At 35.4% G+C, this 14570-nt stretch overlaps 2 protein-coding genes across 6 annotated transcripts in view; one reads left to right on the top strand and one right to left on the bottom strand.

Moving 5' to 3' along the window:
• The window catches only part of LOC128986329 (zinc finger protein 728-like), a 73957-nt gene extending 64706 nt beyond the window's left edge, over nucleotides 1–9251 (top strand). For 4 of the 5 annotated variants that reach the window (XM_054406652.1, XM_054406651.1, XM_054406649.1 and 1 more), the window contains one exon: nucleotides 936–6397. In XM_054406652.1, coding sequence (XP_054262627.1) covers nucleotides 1375–3198 — 1824 coding nt within the window. In that variant the 5' untranslated portion in view covers nucleotides 936–1374 and the 3' untranslated portion in view covers nucleotides 3199–6397. Of the gene's footprint in view, nucleotides 1–935 lie in introns of all 5 variants that reach the window. The other variant, XM_054406654.1, reaches the window with a different exon arrangement.
• Nucleotides 9252–10748: 1497 nt separating this feature from the next.
• LOC128986328 (neprilysin-2-like) overlaps nucleotides 10749–14570 on the bottom strand; it is a 45082-nt gene continuing 41260 nt past the window's right edge. The window contains exons 20-21 of the mRNA XM_054406648.1: nucleotides 14212–14376; nucleotides 10749–13790 (exon numbers count right to left, since the gene is read on the bottom strand). Of these exons, the coding sequence (XP_054262623.1) occupies nucleotides 13617–13790; nucleotides 14212–14376 (339 nt within the window). The 3' untranslated portion in view covers nucleotides 10749–13616. The remainder of the gene's footprint in view (nucleotides 13791–14211; nucleotides 14377–14570) is intronic.

Here is a 14570-nt window from a genome sequence, read left to right on the forward strand (position 1 = left end):
TGAAAAAGCAACTGTTTTCCTTTTTCGGAAACAACAATCTGTTCAGCAGCATGCAGCAATCAGTTTGGCTTTCGTAGTGGTATGTCTACCACCAAAGCTGTTGATGGTTTAGTAGAAAGTTAAGGTATTGGAGAAGAACCATGATGTTTTACTTAAGAAATCAGAATTTTATGTTTTAGAGGGTAAGGAGCTGTCAATATTTAGATCTTATTTTAGTAACCGCAGACAAGTTGTTGATGTAAATGGTAATTTCTCAAAAGTTTTGACTACTTCTTATGGCATCCCCCAAGGATCTGTTTTAGGGCCAATTTTATTTATTACTAGCTGTGTGCCCGTTCTACGGAGAGGGATCTTGTAGTCAGTTGAATCCTTCTTATATTCAGAACAGCAGTTGGTTAACATTTAAGTGTGCATTTTTTAAATATGCCGGCAAAGCTATTATAGGGACATATAAACCCTCAAAAATACAATATCTGACCGATTCAAGCCAAAACAAATGCTAGACTCTCAAAAACCAAGAATTACCATTAAATATTAAATATTCTTTCTATGTGTTCTATGTAAATGTTCTACATGTCATAAATGTTGTCCTAAGGATTGTACATAGTCTATAGGTATTTCCGTCTTATTAATGTAATTTTTTGTGACAATGTCCATTGCGTATTTGTAATTTGCTGAACGGCTGAAAAATGCCTTATTAGATCCTGGGTTCAAGCCATATTGGGTAAGTATTTTCAGCTTACTTTAAGACTTGTATGTACAATTTTCAGCCTTAAACGCGACTGTGTATTGTACAAAAATATTGAATACCTAATGTAATATTGTAATGTCTAATGTTTGAAATCATAGTGTAACCTAAATGAGCAAACAAATAGAACTACAAACTTATAAAAGATGTGTATGTATATGTTTTAATAAAATATTGTCTTTTACAGGGTAGACAATAGATTAGAAGAGGAGAAAGGAACTTCAATTATTCATGTGGCAAGATCAAGAAAGATTATTTACATAATCTCTGATTGCATCAAAACTTAAAAAAGCAGCTAACAAGATTAAGTTTTTACTACGTAAACTAAAGGGCAAATTTAAGTAAGTAATTCATTGTGTAAAACGAGTATAACTTTTATATGGCTGATGCAATATTAGTTAAAAACAACATAAAACATCTAAGCCATTCTTTAAGTAGGCTAATTTAATATGATTGAACTGAAAAAAAGCAAAATGCCTTCAATTTAACACACATACATAACTGTTAAACACTTGAAAGTCCTACAAAAATAACATATTTTAATACACATACAAAGCCAACTAACTAGTTCCTATTAGTTACTGCCAAGTCTGATAAGTTAGAAGTCAAAAATTAAAAATTAAAACATGTTAAAGATCATCAAAAAACCTCCCCTTGAGGGTCCAATTTGTAGACAAATGTTTTCAACTCTATCGGCAATGAAGTTTCATATTTATTTACACACGGGCGAGCGTCCATTTAGATGTTTGATGTGTGAGAAAACATTTATTCATCTACACCATGTAAAGAATCATGTGTTGACACATCCTGGGAATTGTCCTTATAAGTGCACTACATGTGGAAAATACTTCAAAACCAGTGAGAGTATGAAAATGCATACATTGGTTCACACGGTAGAGCGACCTTATAATTGTAATATATGTGGAAAATCCTTCAAAACTAGGAAGATTATGAAAGCTCATACAGTGGTTCACACGGAAGAGCGACCTCATAAGTGTAGTATATGTGGAAAATCCTTCAAAACTAGGAAGGTTATGAAAATTCATACAGTGGTTCACACGGAAGAGCAACCTCATAAGTGTAGTATATGTGGAAAATCCTTCAAATTCTTGAGCTCTGTGAAGAAGCATACATTGGATCACACCGGAGAGCGACCTCATAAGTGCGCTATATGTGGAAAATCCTTCAAAACTAAGGTCCATATGAAAATTCATACAGTGGTCCACACCGGAGAGCGACCTCATTCCTGTATTATATGTGGAAAAGCCTTTAAAACGAGTAACAGTATGAAGATTCATATGAAGATTCACATGAAGATTCATACATTACTTCACACAGAAGAGCGACCTCATAAGTGCGCTATATGTGGAAAATCCTTTAAAACTAGGAAGAGTATGAAGACCCATGCATTATATCACACAGAAGAGCGACCTCATTTGTGTAGTATATGTGGAAAAGCTTTCAAAACCGATATCGAAATGAAGATACATACATTGGTTCACTCGGAAGAGCGACCTTATAAGTGCACTATATGTGGAAAATCCTTCAAAACTAGGAGCAATATGAAAAGTCATACAGTGGTTCACACGGAAGAGCGACCTTATAAGTGCACTATATGTGGAAAATCCTTCAAAACTAGGAAGGTTATGAAAAGTCATACAGTGGTTCACACGGAAGAGCGACCTTATTCGTGTAGTATATGTGGAAACCTCTTCTCAACCAAAGCAGTAATGATGCGACATTCATTGATTCACACTGGAGAGCGACCTCATCAGTGTGATATATGTGGAAAACTCTTCTCAACCAAAGCAGTAATGATGCAACATTCATTGATTCACACTGGAGAGCGACCTCATCAGTGTGGTATATGTGGAAAACTCTTCTCACGCAAAGATTTAATAATGCAACATTCATTGATTCACACTGGAGAGCGACCTCATAAGTGTGCTATATGTGGAAAACTCTTCTCACGCAAAGCAGGAATGGTGCAACATTCATTGATTCACACTCGAGAGCGAGAGCAACCTCATCAGTGTGTTATATGTGGAAAACTCTTCTCAACCAAACCAGAAATGATGCGACATTCATTGATTCACACTGGAGAGCGACCTCATAAGTGTACTATATGCGGAAACCTCTTCTCAACCAAAGCAGTAATGATGCGACACTCATTGATTCACACTGGAGAGCGACCTCATCAGTGTGCTATATGTGGAAAACTCTTCTTACGCAAAGCAGCAATGATGCAACACTCATTGATTCACACTGGAGAGCGACCTCATCAGTGTGCTGTATGTGGAAAACTCTTCTCAACCAAACAAGATATGATGCGACATTCATTGATTCACACAGGAGAGCGACCTCATAAGTGTGCTATATGTGGAAAACTCTTCTTAAGAAGAGCAGTAATGAAGCGACATTCATTGATTCACACTGGAGAGCGACCATAAGTGTACTATATGTGGATAACTTCTCAACCAAAATTGTAATGAAGCGACACTCATTGATTCACACTGGAGAGCGACCTCATCAGTGTGCTATATGTGGAAAACTCTTCTTACGCAAAGCAGCAATGATGCAACATTCATTGATTCACACTGGAGAGCGACCTCATCAGTGTGCTGTATGTGAAAAACTCTTCTCAACCAAACAAGATATGATGCGACATTCATTGATTCACACAGGAGAGCGAGCGACCTCATAAGTGTGCTATATGTGGAAAACTCTTCTTAAGAAGAGCAGTAATGATGCAACATTCATTGATTCACACTGGAGAGCGACCTCATAAGTGTGCTATATGTGTAAATCTCTTCTCAATTAAATCAAATATGAAGCGACATTCATTGATTCACACTGGAGAGCGACCATAAGTGTACTATATGTAGAAAACTTCTCAACCGAAACTGTAATGAAGCGAAATTCATTGATTCACACTGGAGAGCGACCATAAGTGTACTATATGTAGAAAACTTCTCAACCAAAACTGTAATGAAGCGAAATTCATTGATTCACACTGGAGAGCGACCCTTAGGGTGGCTAGTGACCTGGAAAACCTGGAAATGTCAGGGAGTATTAAATATCTGGAAAAGTCATGGAAAAGTCAGGGAATTTGGTCATAAGTCAGGGAAAATTGTAAAATTTTTAAAATAATTTTAATAATTGTTAGGAAAGGTCGATCTGGTAAGAGTACGTATGCCGTGTGGGTGAAAACTAAGAATTATGTCTGTAAAAATAAATTTTGTGTTTTTGTACAAATTAAATTTGGTTTAAACTGTGTATCATCTTATCAAACTCAGTTTAATTTTATTAAGGCAAGCTGCAAAGTTTGAATATAAGCTAGCCTGTATCTATAGATTTTATGTTTTGTTTTTTTTTCGTGTAAACAAACATTAGATATTCTTCAGATAAAGATTAGTCCTTTTGAAGAATTAGTTAGTATTAAAATTGTAATTTTGAATTTGTTGATCAGGGAAAGTTTAAAAAAATTCATGGAATTGTCAGGGAAAAGTCAGGGAATTTTTCAATGTGATTTCACTAGCCACCCTGAAGTGTACTATATGTAGAAAACTCTTGTCAAATAAATCAAATATGAAGCGACATTCATTGATTCACACTGGAGAGCGAGCATAAGTGTACTATATGTGGAAAACTCTTCTCAACCAAAACTGTAATGAAGCAACCGTTGGTTCACACTGGAGAGCGACCTCATAAGTGTACTATTTTGTGGAAAATCCCTCAAAACCAAGGACAATATGAAGATTTACACATTAAAACAAAACGCTCAGGAGTCGCTCTCCAAGTGCACTATATACTGAAAATTGTTGCAAATTAGAAGCATTATGAAGAAACATACATTAATACACTATGGATAGCGACCTTAAGTATAAACTATGTAGGAAATCCTATAAAAGTAACAAAAATATGAAGCAACATGCACCAGAGAGTGACCTCAGTGGAAAATCCCTCACTGTCTACAGGAAAATAAAGAAACATACATTATTAGTTAGTTCACACCGGAGAGCAACCTTATAAGTGTTACTATGTGCAGAAGGCACTTTGCATGCCAAAGCTATATAAACAAACATTCTTTGGTTCATATTAGAGAGTGATCCAAAAGTGGAGCTCATTCAGAAAATCCTTCTAAACCAACATCCCATATACGGAAAAACTTTGGGTGCAATATATTTAATTACTTGTATCATTCTGTTAGCTTAGGTTTTAATAAAATATCGTCTTTTACAGGAGAGACAATAGATTTGAAAATTAACTTCAATTCAAGAATGGCAAGAAAGATTATTTACATAATCCCTGATTGTATCAAAACTTAAAAGCTAACAAGATTAAGTTTTTACTACCTACACTAAAGGGAAAATTAAGTAAGTTATTCACTATGTAAAACTTGAATTTTACATACAACTTTTATATGGCTGATGCAATATTAGTTAAAAACAACATGAAACATCTAAGCCATTCTTTAAGTAGGCTAATATAATATGATTGAACAAAAAAAAGCAAAATGCCTTCAATTTAACACACATAAAAATATTTAAGCAAGAGATATTTAAAGTTAATTAATATACACACGAATAACTGTTAAACAACTTAAAAGTCCTACAAAAATAACATATTTTAATACACATACAAAGCCAACTGACTAGTTCCTATTAGTTACTGTCAAGTCTGATAAGTTAAAAGTCAAAAATTGAAACTAAAACATGTCAAAGATCACCAAAAAGCCTTGCCTTCAGTGTCCAATTTGTAGACAAATGTTTTCAACTCTATCAACAATGAAGTGTCATATTTATTTACACACGGGCGAGCGTCCATTTAGATGTTTGATGTGTGAGAAAACATTTATTCATCTACACCATGTAAAGAATCATGTGTTGACACATCCTGGGAATTGTCCTTATAAGTGCACTACATGTGGAAAATCATTCAGATCCAAGAACAATATGAAAATTCATACATTAGATCAAACGGGAGAGCGACCTTATAATTGTAATATATGTGGAAAATCCTTCAAAACTAGGAAGATTATGAAAACTCATACAGTGGTTCACACGGAAGAGCGACCTCATTAGTGTAGTATATGTAGAAATCCTTCAAAACTAGGAAGGTTATGAAAATTCATACAGTGGTTCACACGGAAGAGCGACCTCATAAGTGTAGTATATGTGGAAAATCCTTCAAATTCATGAGCTCTATGAAGAAGCATACATTGGTTCACACCGGAGAGCGACCTCATAAGTGTGCTATATGTGGAAAATCCTTCAAAACTAATTTCCTTATGAAAATTCATACAGTGGTCCACACCGGAGAGCGACCTCATTCGTGTATTATATGTGGAAAAGCCTTTAAAACCAGTAAGAGTATGAAGATTCATGCATTACTTCACACAGAAGAGCGACCTCATAAATAAGCTGTATGTGGAAAATCCTTTAAAACTAGGAAGAGTATGAAGACACATGCATTACATCACACAGAAGCGCGACCTCATTTGTGTAGTATATGTGGAAAAGCTTTCAAAACCGATATCGAAATGAAGATACATACATTGGTTCACTCGGGAGAGCGACCTTATAAGTGCACTATATGTGGAAAATCCTTCAAAACTAGGAGCAATATGAAAAGTCATACAGTGGTTCACGCGGAAGAGCGACCTTATAAGTGCACTATATGTGGAAAATCCTTCAAAACTAGGAGCTATATGAAAAGTCATACAGTGGTTCACACGGAAGAGCGACCTTATTCGTGTAGTATATGTGGAAACCTCTTCTCAACCAAAGCAGTAATGATGCGACATTCATTGATTCACACTGGAGAGCGACCTCATCAGTGTGATATATGTGGAAAACTCTTCTCAACCAAAGCAGTAATGATGCAACATTCATTGATTCACACTGGAGAGCGACCTCATCAGTGTGGTATATGTGGAAAACTCTTCTCACGCAAAGATTTAATGATGCAACATTCATTGATTCACACTGGAGAGCGACCTCATAAGTGTGCTATATGTGGAAAACTCTTCTCACGCAAAGCAGGAATGATGCAGCATCCATTGATTCACACTGGAGAGCGACCTCATCAGTGTGCTGTATGTGGAAAACTCTTCTCAACCAAACAAGATATGATGCGACATTCATTGATTCACACTGGAGAGCGACCTCATAAGTGTACTATATGCGGAAACCTCTTCTCAACCAAAGCAGTAATGATGCGACACTCATTGATTCACACTGGAGAGCGACCTCATAAGTGTACTATATGCGGAAACCTCTTCTCAACCAAAGCAGTAATGATGCGACACTCATTGATTCACACTGGAGAGCGACCTCATAAGTGTACTATATGCGGAAACCTCTTCTCAACCAAAGCAGTAATGATGCGACACTCATTGATTCACACTGGAGAGCGACCTCATAAGTGTACTATATGCGGAAACCTCTTCTCAACCAAAGCAGTAATGATGCGACACTCATTGATTCACACTGGAGAGCGACCTCATCAGTGTGCTGTATGTGGAAAACTCTTCTTACGCAAAGCAGCAATGATGCAACATTCATTGATTCACACTGGAGAGCGACCTCATCAGTGTGCTATATGTGGAAAACTCTTCTCAACCAAACAAGATATGAAGCAACATTCATTGATTTACACAGGAGAGCGACCTCATAAGTGTGCTATATGTGGAAAACTCTTCTTAACCAAAGCAAAAATGATGCAACATTCATTGATTCACACTGGAGAGCGACCTCATCAGTGTGCTATATGTGGAAAACTCTTCTCAACCAAACAAGATATGAAGCAACATTCATTGATTCACACAGGAGAGCGACCTCATAAGTGTGCTATATGTGGAAAACTCTTCTTAACCAAAGCAAAAATGATGCAACATTCATTGATTCACACTGGAGAGCGACCTCATAAGTGTGCTATATGTGGAAAACTCTTCTCAATTAAATCAAATATGAAGCGACATTCGTTGATTCACACTGGAGAGCGACCATAAGTGTACTATTTTGTAGAAAATCCCTCAAAACCAAGGACAATATGAAGATTTATACATTAAAACAAAACTCAGGACGATGCTCAGGAGAGCCCCCATAAGTGCACTATATACTGAAAATTGTTGCAAATAAGAAGCATTATAAAGAAACATACATTAATACTCTATGGATAGCGACCTTAAGTATAAACTGTGTAGGAATCCTTTAAAAGTAACAAAAATATGATGCAACATACACCAGAGAGTGACCTCAGTGGAAAATCCTTCACTGCCTACAGGAAAATTTAGGGCTGTATTTAAGATCAAAGTGTATTTAAGATTTAAGGGCTCACGTTTAAGATTTTGCAGACACATCAGCTGTTTGATTTTTTTACATAGGAATTTATTACAATGGAAATTTTACAAAAAAGAGTACAGGTACAATCAGAATTTAACAATACATTTTTACACTAAAAAAATTTGGAATCTCTGCTTCATCTTCAAATTCTCTCGCTGACCGCCATTTCTTTCTAGTTCGTCTCAGACACAAAATGGTTTCCCTTAAAACTGCACAAATTGTTCTTGATTGTATCCAATTAATTACCAAACTGTATGTTTTTATCCATTTTTCTGATAATTTTTCAGCCATAACCCTTAAAAACATTTGAAATTCATTACCAAAAATTTCATCAACACTTGTGACAAGAGGAGCAAATTATGCATGTCATTCACAAGCTTTCGTGTACTTTCTTTTTTTTCATTTTCTGCTTTTCTTATAACACGTTGATGAGGGATGGAGACATAAGATGGAGCATCAGTATCAATGGCACGAACATAAAACAGTATTCCATACACCTCTACAAAATAAATCAGCTTTTAGTGCAGGTTCCTTTAGATGGCTGCGTCCTGCTATCAATGTCTCTTTAATACTGTTTCCCCAGGCTTGTTGCATCATGTTACCTATTGTGTCTCTTATAGTACAGAAAAACACCTTGCCGAAAATTTTTTTAATCTCTTGAAATTCTAACGTTACCTTCGATATATATCATTAAAATTGTCTTATATTATAGATTTAAATCAACAACAAAAGTAACCGGTGCAGATATTCATAATTATAATACCAGGCAAAGACACCATCATAGACAAACCTCTCATAGTATTGGAATTAGCTGCATCATTACCTCAATATCTCGGGCCAAAACTGATTAACAAACTTCCAGCCAATCTACAATCCTTTACGTCAGAAGCGAAATTCAAAATTAAGTTAAAAGAATATCTTTTAGAACGTGTATGTTACTCTGTTGCTGAATTTTTTGAACAGCCCAATTTATAAAAATAAAAGTTTTAAGCTAAGTCCACTTACTCTGTATTTATTACTTTCATGTGTTATAAGTGTTATAGTACCAGTTTTGTTATTTCATTTACATTATTTTATTGTTTATAGTTAGATGTTATTTAAGTTGACGTTTGTAATACAATGTATATTGTCTGACTACAATAAAAGATTTGATTTGACATTATAATTTATTATTATTTTCAGCTATAAAATACTATAAAACAACATAAAAAATAGTCTAAAATATATTTTTTTTCATCTTTTTAATGTTTCGGTGATACTTGTATTTTTTGAAAATAAATAAGACGATGCAAATGGGTTAAATCTTGAATTAGGATAAACCTACATAATTGATTACATGTCTCACATAGTCACATAAACTAACTGATATATTAACCAGCAAGTGAGGCTAGACACTAGCAACTGGTGCTAGACACTAGCAACTGGTGCTAGAGACTAGCATAGCAACTGGTGCTAGACACAAGCAATTGGTGCCAGACACCACTTAAGGCTAGGCGCACACGAGCGATTATTTTGAGGCGACTATTTCATCGGCCGATCTGTGCATCATGTATTTGAATGGAAGCGCGCACACAGGCGATTGAAAATTGCGCCGATTTTAAAATCTGGGTTTTGCCACAGATTCGTAGGCGAGGCGATTGTCGCCCAAAAATCTGTAACGTACAGATTGTTATCAGTCCGCGCACACGGTCGACTAAAAAATCGGCCAGTCGCTTGTTGTTCTCCACAGGAGTCAGTGAACTTCAGTACTTCAGTCTGATTTGTGCTGTTTTCTTTGCTAAAAAAATGCCACAGCTATTATAATAAAAACTGAAACTTTCAACAAACATTCTTAAAGAACTTTTTACTGTCATCTTGTAAAGTGTATAGTTTATAAAACTGTCGATTTAAAAGTCTCTAAATTACTATCGGATGAACCCAATATTTAAGTTGTCTTCTTTTTTCTTTGGTCTAATTAGAAGAGCACAAACATAGGTTAATTCAACAAAGCCCATTTTAGTATAGCTTAAACCCATTTAAAAAAAATCCATTTCTTGGCTAAAAATTCGCCACGTGTGCGCCTAGACATAAATCAATGGCGATTTATTTTTGGCCGATTTTTTTATCGGCCGATCGAAAAATCGACCGTGTGCGCCAGGCCTAAGTGTACCGATGCATGTATCCTCTGCTTCTTACTTCTCTGTAATTTTGTAAAAAGTGAACCAGTTTTTTTTATATCCCACCTTTTATCCTAGGACGATAGTTTCTAGCCTGGAACTACTTTAGGCTATTCCTAGAGACTCGCAACATAATCACATGAATAAAATCCATCGGTGATTGGAAGGATTTGACCCCAGGACCTTTGGGCATTGAAGCCCTGAGTTCTACCACTAGACTAGCTCGCCCCCAGTAAAATAAAAGTCTGACAGTAGAGGCTTCATACTTTGTACAGGATACCTAACAAAAAATATAGTCCATTACATAGCCTACAAGGGGCATTCATCCACATCCCCTACACTAGAAGATCAAAGTTACGTATGAGAATGAACAAAAACAGTCAAGATCAATTGCAGGCGATGCTTATCAAAATTCTTTCCTTTGGTCTAAGTGATGAAAAATAGCCTACTGTGCCTGGAAAAGATTAGGAGATAAGGTATTCAATAAATTACTTATAATAGAAGATATAATTCATTGATTACAATTAGATTCTTACAGAGACATCACAGTTTGTATCACAAGTCAATGGACTAGAATGCCATTTAACAGAAAAGTGTCTTATTAGTTATCTAATAATATTACAAACAAGGGACTAATCAGCGGTGAATTAAAATAAATTAATAGTAGACTACCGGTACTTAACATATTTTAAACACCTTATTCAATACCTACAGTTTATAAATGATTTTTTAGATCAAATCTAATTAATCATGTAGGATTGAAGAGAAACTTATCTAGGCACTATACAAATCAGTACTAGTATTCTTGTAGCCAAAAATATCAAAACTTTTGTTTGCTAGGAAGTGGGGTAAGTTATTATAACAAATAACAAATAAAATCACCCATAAGTTAACTGTAACACATTCTGTAAGAGGTTAAACAGTTTCTAGAGAAAATACCCCCGCCGCAGCAAACCTGCCGTCTAAGCGAATTTCCATTTGGCCGAATTGATTTTTAAATTGATCTATTTAAATAACATTAGGTTTAACGAGTACCTAGGTTTGCTGCTACTAGGAAACTAATAAAGTAGTGTGTTTTTAGTAAAATATTGATAGCTTACTATAAAATAAATAAATTTTCCAAGTTTGATCAAAATATATCCATAAACAAGCAATCTACAACATTTTACAATATTCTCCATAAGAATAACACGGGAATTTTAAATTTACCATTTTTTTAGTTTTCTCCGTAACCAATAACCGTACAAAAACACTTTGATATACTGAATTGTTTGTTTTTTTAAGCTCTTTAAGAAGGTTTAGAGAAAAATTGGGAAATTTTGTGTTTTGAGGGTAAGAAGTGAGAAAAACCAATTTTTACCCCATAAAACCCCCCATAAAACCCTGTTCCCATGGTCCGATCATGCTGGATCGCGAACTCATTCAAGTTTATCCCGCCTTACACCTTCAAACCAAATTTCATCAAAATCGGATAAAAATTACTCAAGTTATCGTGTTCACGGACACATATATATATATATAAATCTATATATATACCTATATATATATATATACATATATAAAAATTTGAACGAATGGTGTTTTTGGCCTCTGGGGACATTAAAATGAAAAAGTAAATCGGTCCCGGACCTAAGTCTTACCATGAGACCTACGGTAATAGCTACTTCCCTATAGGGAAATTCGCTAAAACAAAATAAATTAAACTTGAAATTATGTATTTTTTTTTTTATAAGATACTAGTTTTCACATAAAATAGCCTGAAACTGTATGATTAGAATATAGATTTCAAATAATTGTACCCTGCTGTTTTCATTGTTAACACAGGAATAAAATTAACAACAGTACCTATCATACTATAATTATCTAAATACTTTAAGGCATTAAAAAATTATGTAGTGTTATTTAGTATGCTTTAAAAATTAAGTACCAAATAAATTTAACAGGTTCTCTACCGGTTGTCGCACCCTTCGGTATGTACTGTCTCCTCGGTAGCGAATGTGTTAAAAATCACTTATAGATATTATCCTAAAATGCATGAAATAGGTTTAAGTTGCAGATAATTTGGTTAATCTTACCAACAAAAAATAACTAGGTGCATAGCATTATTTTAGCTTACAAACAACTATGTACAGTACACAAACTCATTACAATAGTTAACAGTTTATTTTAACCTATATTTAAATTAACTTTGTTTTATCAACCCTTGAAATAAATGACACATAATTATTCAATTGATTATTGCTAGATTAATATATTTACAGAGATAAGATTTTTTATGTAGCACATTCATCAACGTAGGATAAATCATTAAATTTTTATTAACTTGATAACTTGACTACACTGAGTTTTTTTTTTACCTATGAAGTTAGTACCAAATTTGGCTTGCAAAAATCCAACTACTTCACTTTCTACCCAAAGCAAAAAATATTGCTCCTAATCATCACTGCTGAAGTAAGGCTGACAGACATGGTTGACATGATATACCTCCTGTTCCTAAATGTATCTGAAATGTATTAATAAAAATATATTCAACAAAGGAGGTAACTTACGAGGGGCTTTTTTTAAATAAGGGCCGTTTTTGTGTATAGCTCTGTAGTTTGCATTCATGCCGTAACAAGGCAGCTCGATCAACGTTTACTGGCATATTGGTGAACCGAATGGCACCAACTGCAGATCTGTAACTGATGCTTTTCTGTGTGTTTCTCAAGACAGTTTTTATTTCAATTATCGAATCTTTGCGGCATGCAGAATAAGGTCAGGACTCAGTGATACGTTTCTTTACCACAGGAAACATCCGATGCCGGAATTTATCGCCAGATGATGGAAGGTTATAATGCGATGAGTAAGTGTAAAGTGTACAAATGGCTGTGAAAACCTTTTTTGATAATTCCTGCTACCCAACCAAAACACAATTTCTTTCAAAATGGACATTTTTGCACTGCCATGTTCAAACTCCCCAAACGAACTTCTGCACTTTATCCTCACTCAGGCCATAAACTTCAGTCATCTGTAGCAATGAATGTCTGCAGCTGATGTTTCTTGCAGCCAAAAAACATATCGACCTTATGTCATATGTGGGGGGAGATTCAATATGTACTTCAAAACTCTTCCTAGATACACTTAAAATGTTACACGTTGGCTTCAGAGCTGCAAATGGCACTGTTCTGTTCACAAATGATACCAATTAGCGAGGAGCCTCATTTTGGCATATACAAACTAAGAAGCCTAACAGCCCTTACCTAACAAAGGACCCTTGTACAACTGCTATTTCAATGAAAATGAATCAATTAAATCCCCTGCAAACCTTAAGCCTGGAACAGGTTTGACAGCGGAGAACACAAAATGTAAACTAATCTAACAAGTATTTCACCACACATGGCACTTGTGTTGTGGATTCATCTCGGAGTTCGCCGGACATTTCCACGTTCGGCCAAACTCTGGAGAGTTGGACAGTGTGCCCATGACCCGGACATAGTTGGGTGCATGTTCTCCCTCTAGTGTCCACCGCATAGCTTGCTTGGACCAGTTCTCACACCAAATCTGTAAAATCATGATTAGATAGTCGAATACCCATTTTGCCACAAGAAACAAGAAAGACATAAGAAATAAATAAAAAAATGTTAAGTCCAGACATGATATGGTAACTATAACATCAATTAATCAAAATGCAGGGTCAATGAAAATAGAGTGAGATGACAAAAGTCCAAAAGTGTAGGTTTTGGTTATACTACAGCTGTTTCTTTAACCCACTTCACTGCTAGGTCTAGATTCCAACCTTTTAAAAGCTATTGACTTTTATTGGGTTAACAGCAGCAACCTTCTGGTTATAATGTGAGCACTGACTAATAACAACACTACAACACATGGAGTGTGCCCTAAGACAAAGACAAACAATAAATTATTTTTTAAGAATTGTGGGAAAGTTTTGTTCCTTAGACCAGCTGATCCTGTGGGTACGTACGTTAGCAAAAGCGAGATAGAACAGCTGGTCGTGGTTGTATTGTTGCAGTCCCGGCAGTCTGGGTTCCGACCCCTGACGTGAGACTCGCTTGTGATAGCCCCAGAGTGCAGCACGTAGACCTCCGTTGTCTGCTATATTCTCACCGAGAGTCAGATTACCATCAACCTGAAATAGACGACAATATTATTAATTTCCTTGTTCATGGAGAACAGTACATGCATTATTAAATTGGCAGGTTATTTGAGTACATTTTACAAACTTAGGAAAATGAGTATAGTATTTTTTTTTTCTACAAGTAATTTTTATGTAAACTCTAAGCATATAAAGGTTTCTAGCAGCCAGTCTCTCAGTTCTGGTGG

The sequence above is a fragment of the Macrosteles quadrilineatus genome, unplaced genomic scaffold (assembly GCF_028750875.1).
Source record: "Macrosteles quadrilineatus isolate MER2022 unplaced genomic scaffold, UCM_ALF_1.0 Scaffold_2__2_contigs__length_208266976, whole genome shotgun sequence".
Classification (NCBI taxonomy): domain Eukaryota; kingdom Metazoa; phylum Arthropoda; class Insecta; order Hemiptera; family Cicadellidae; genus Macrosteles; species Macrosteles quadrilineatus.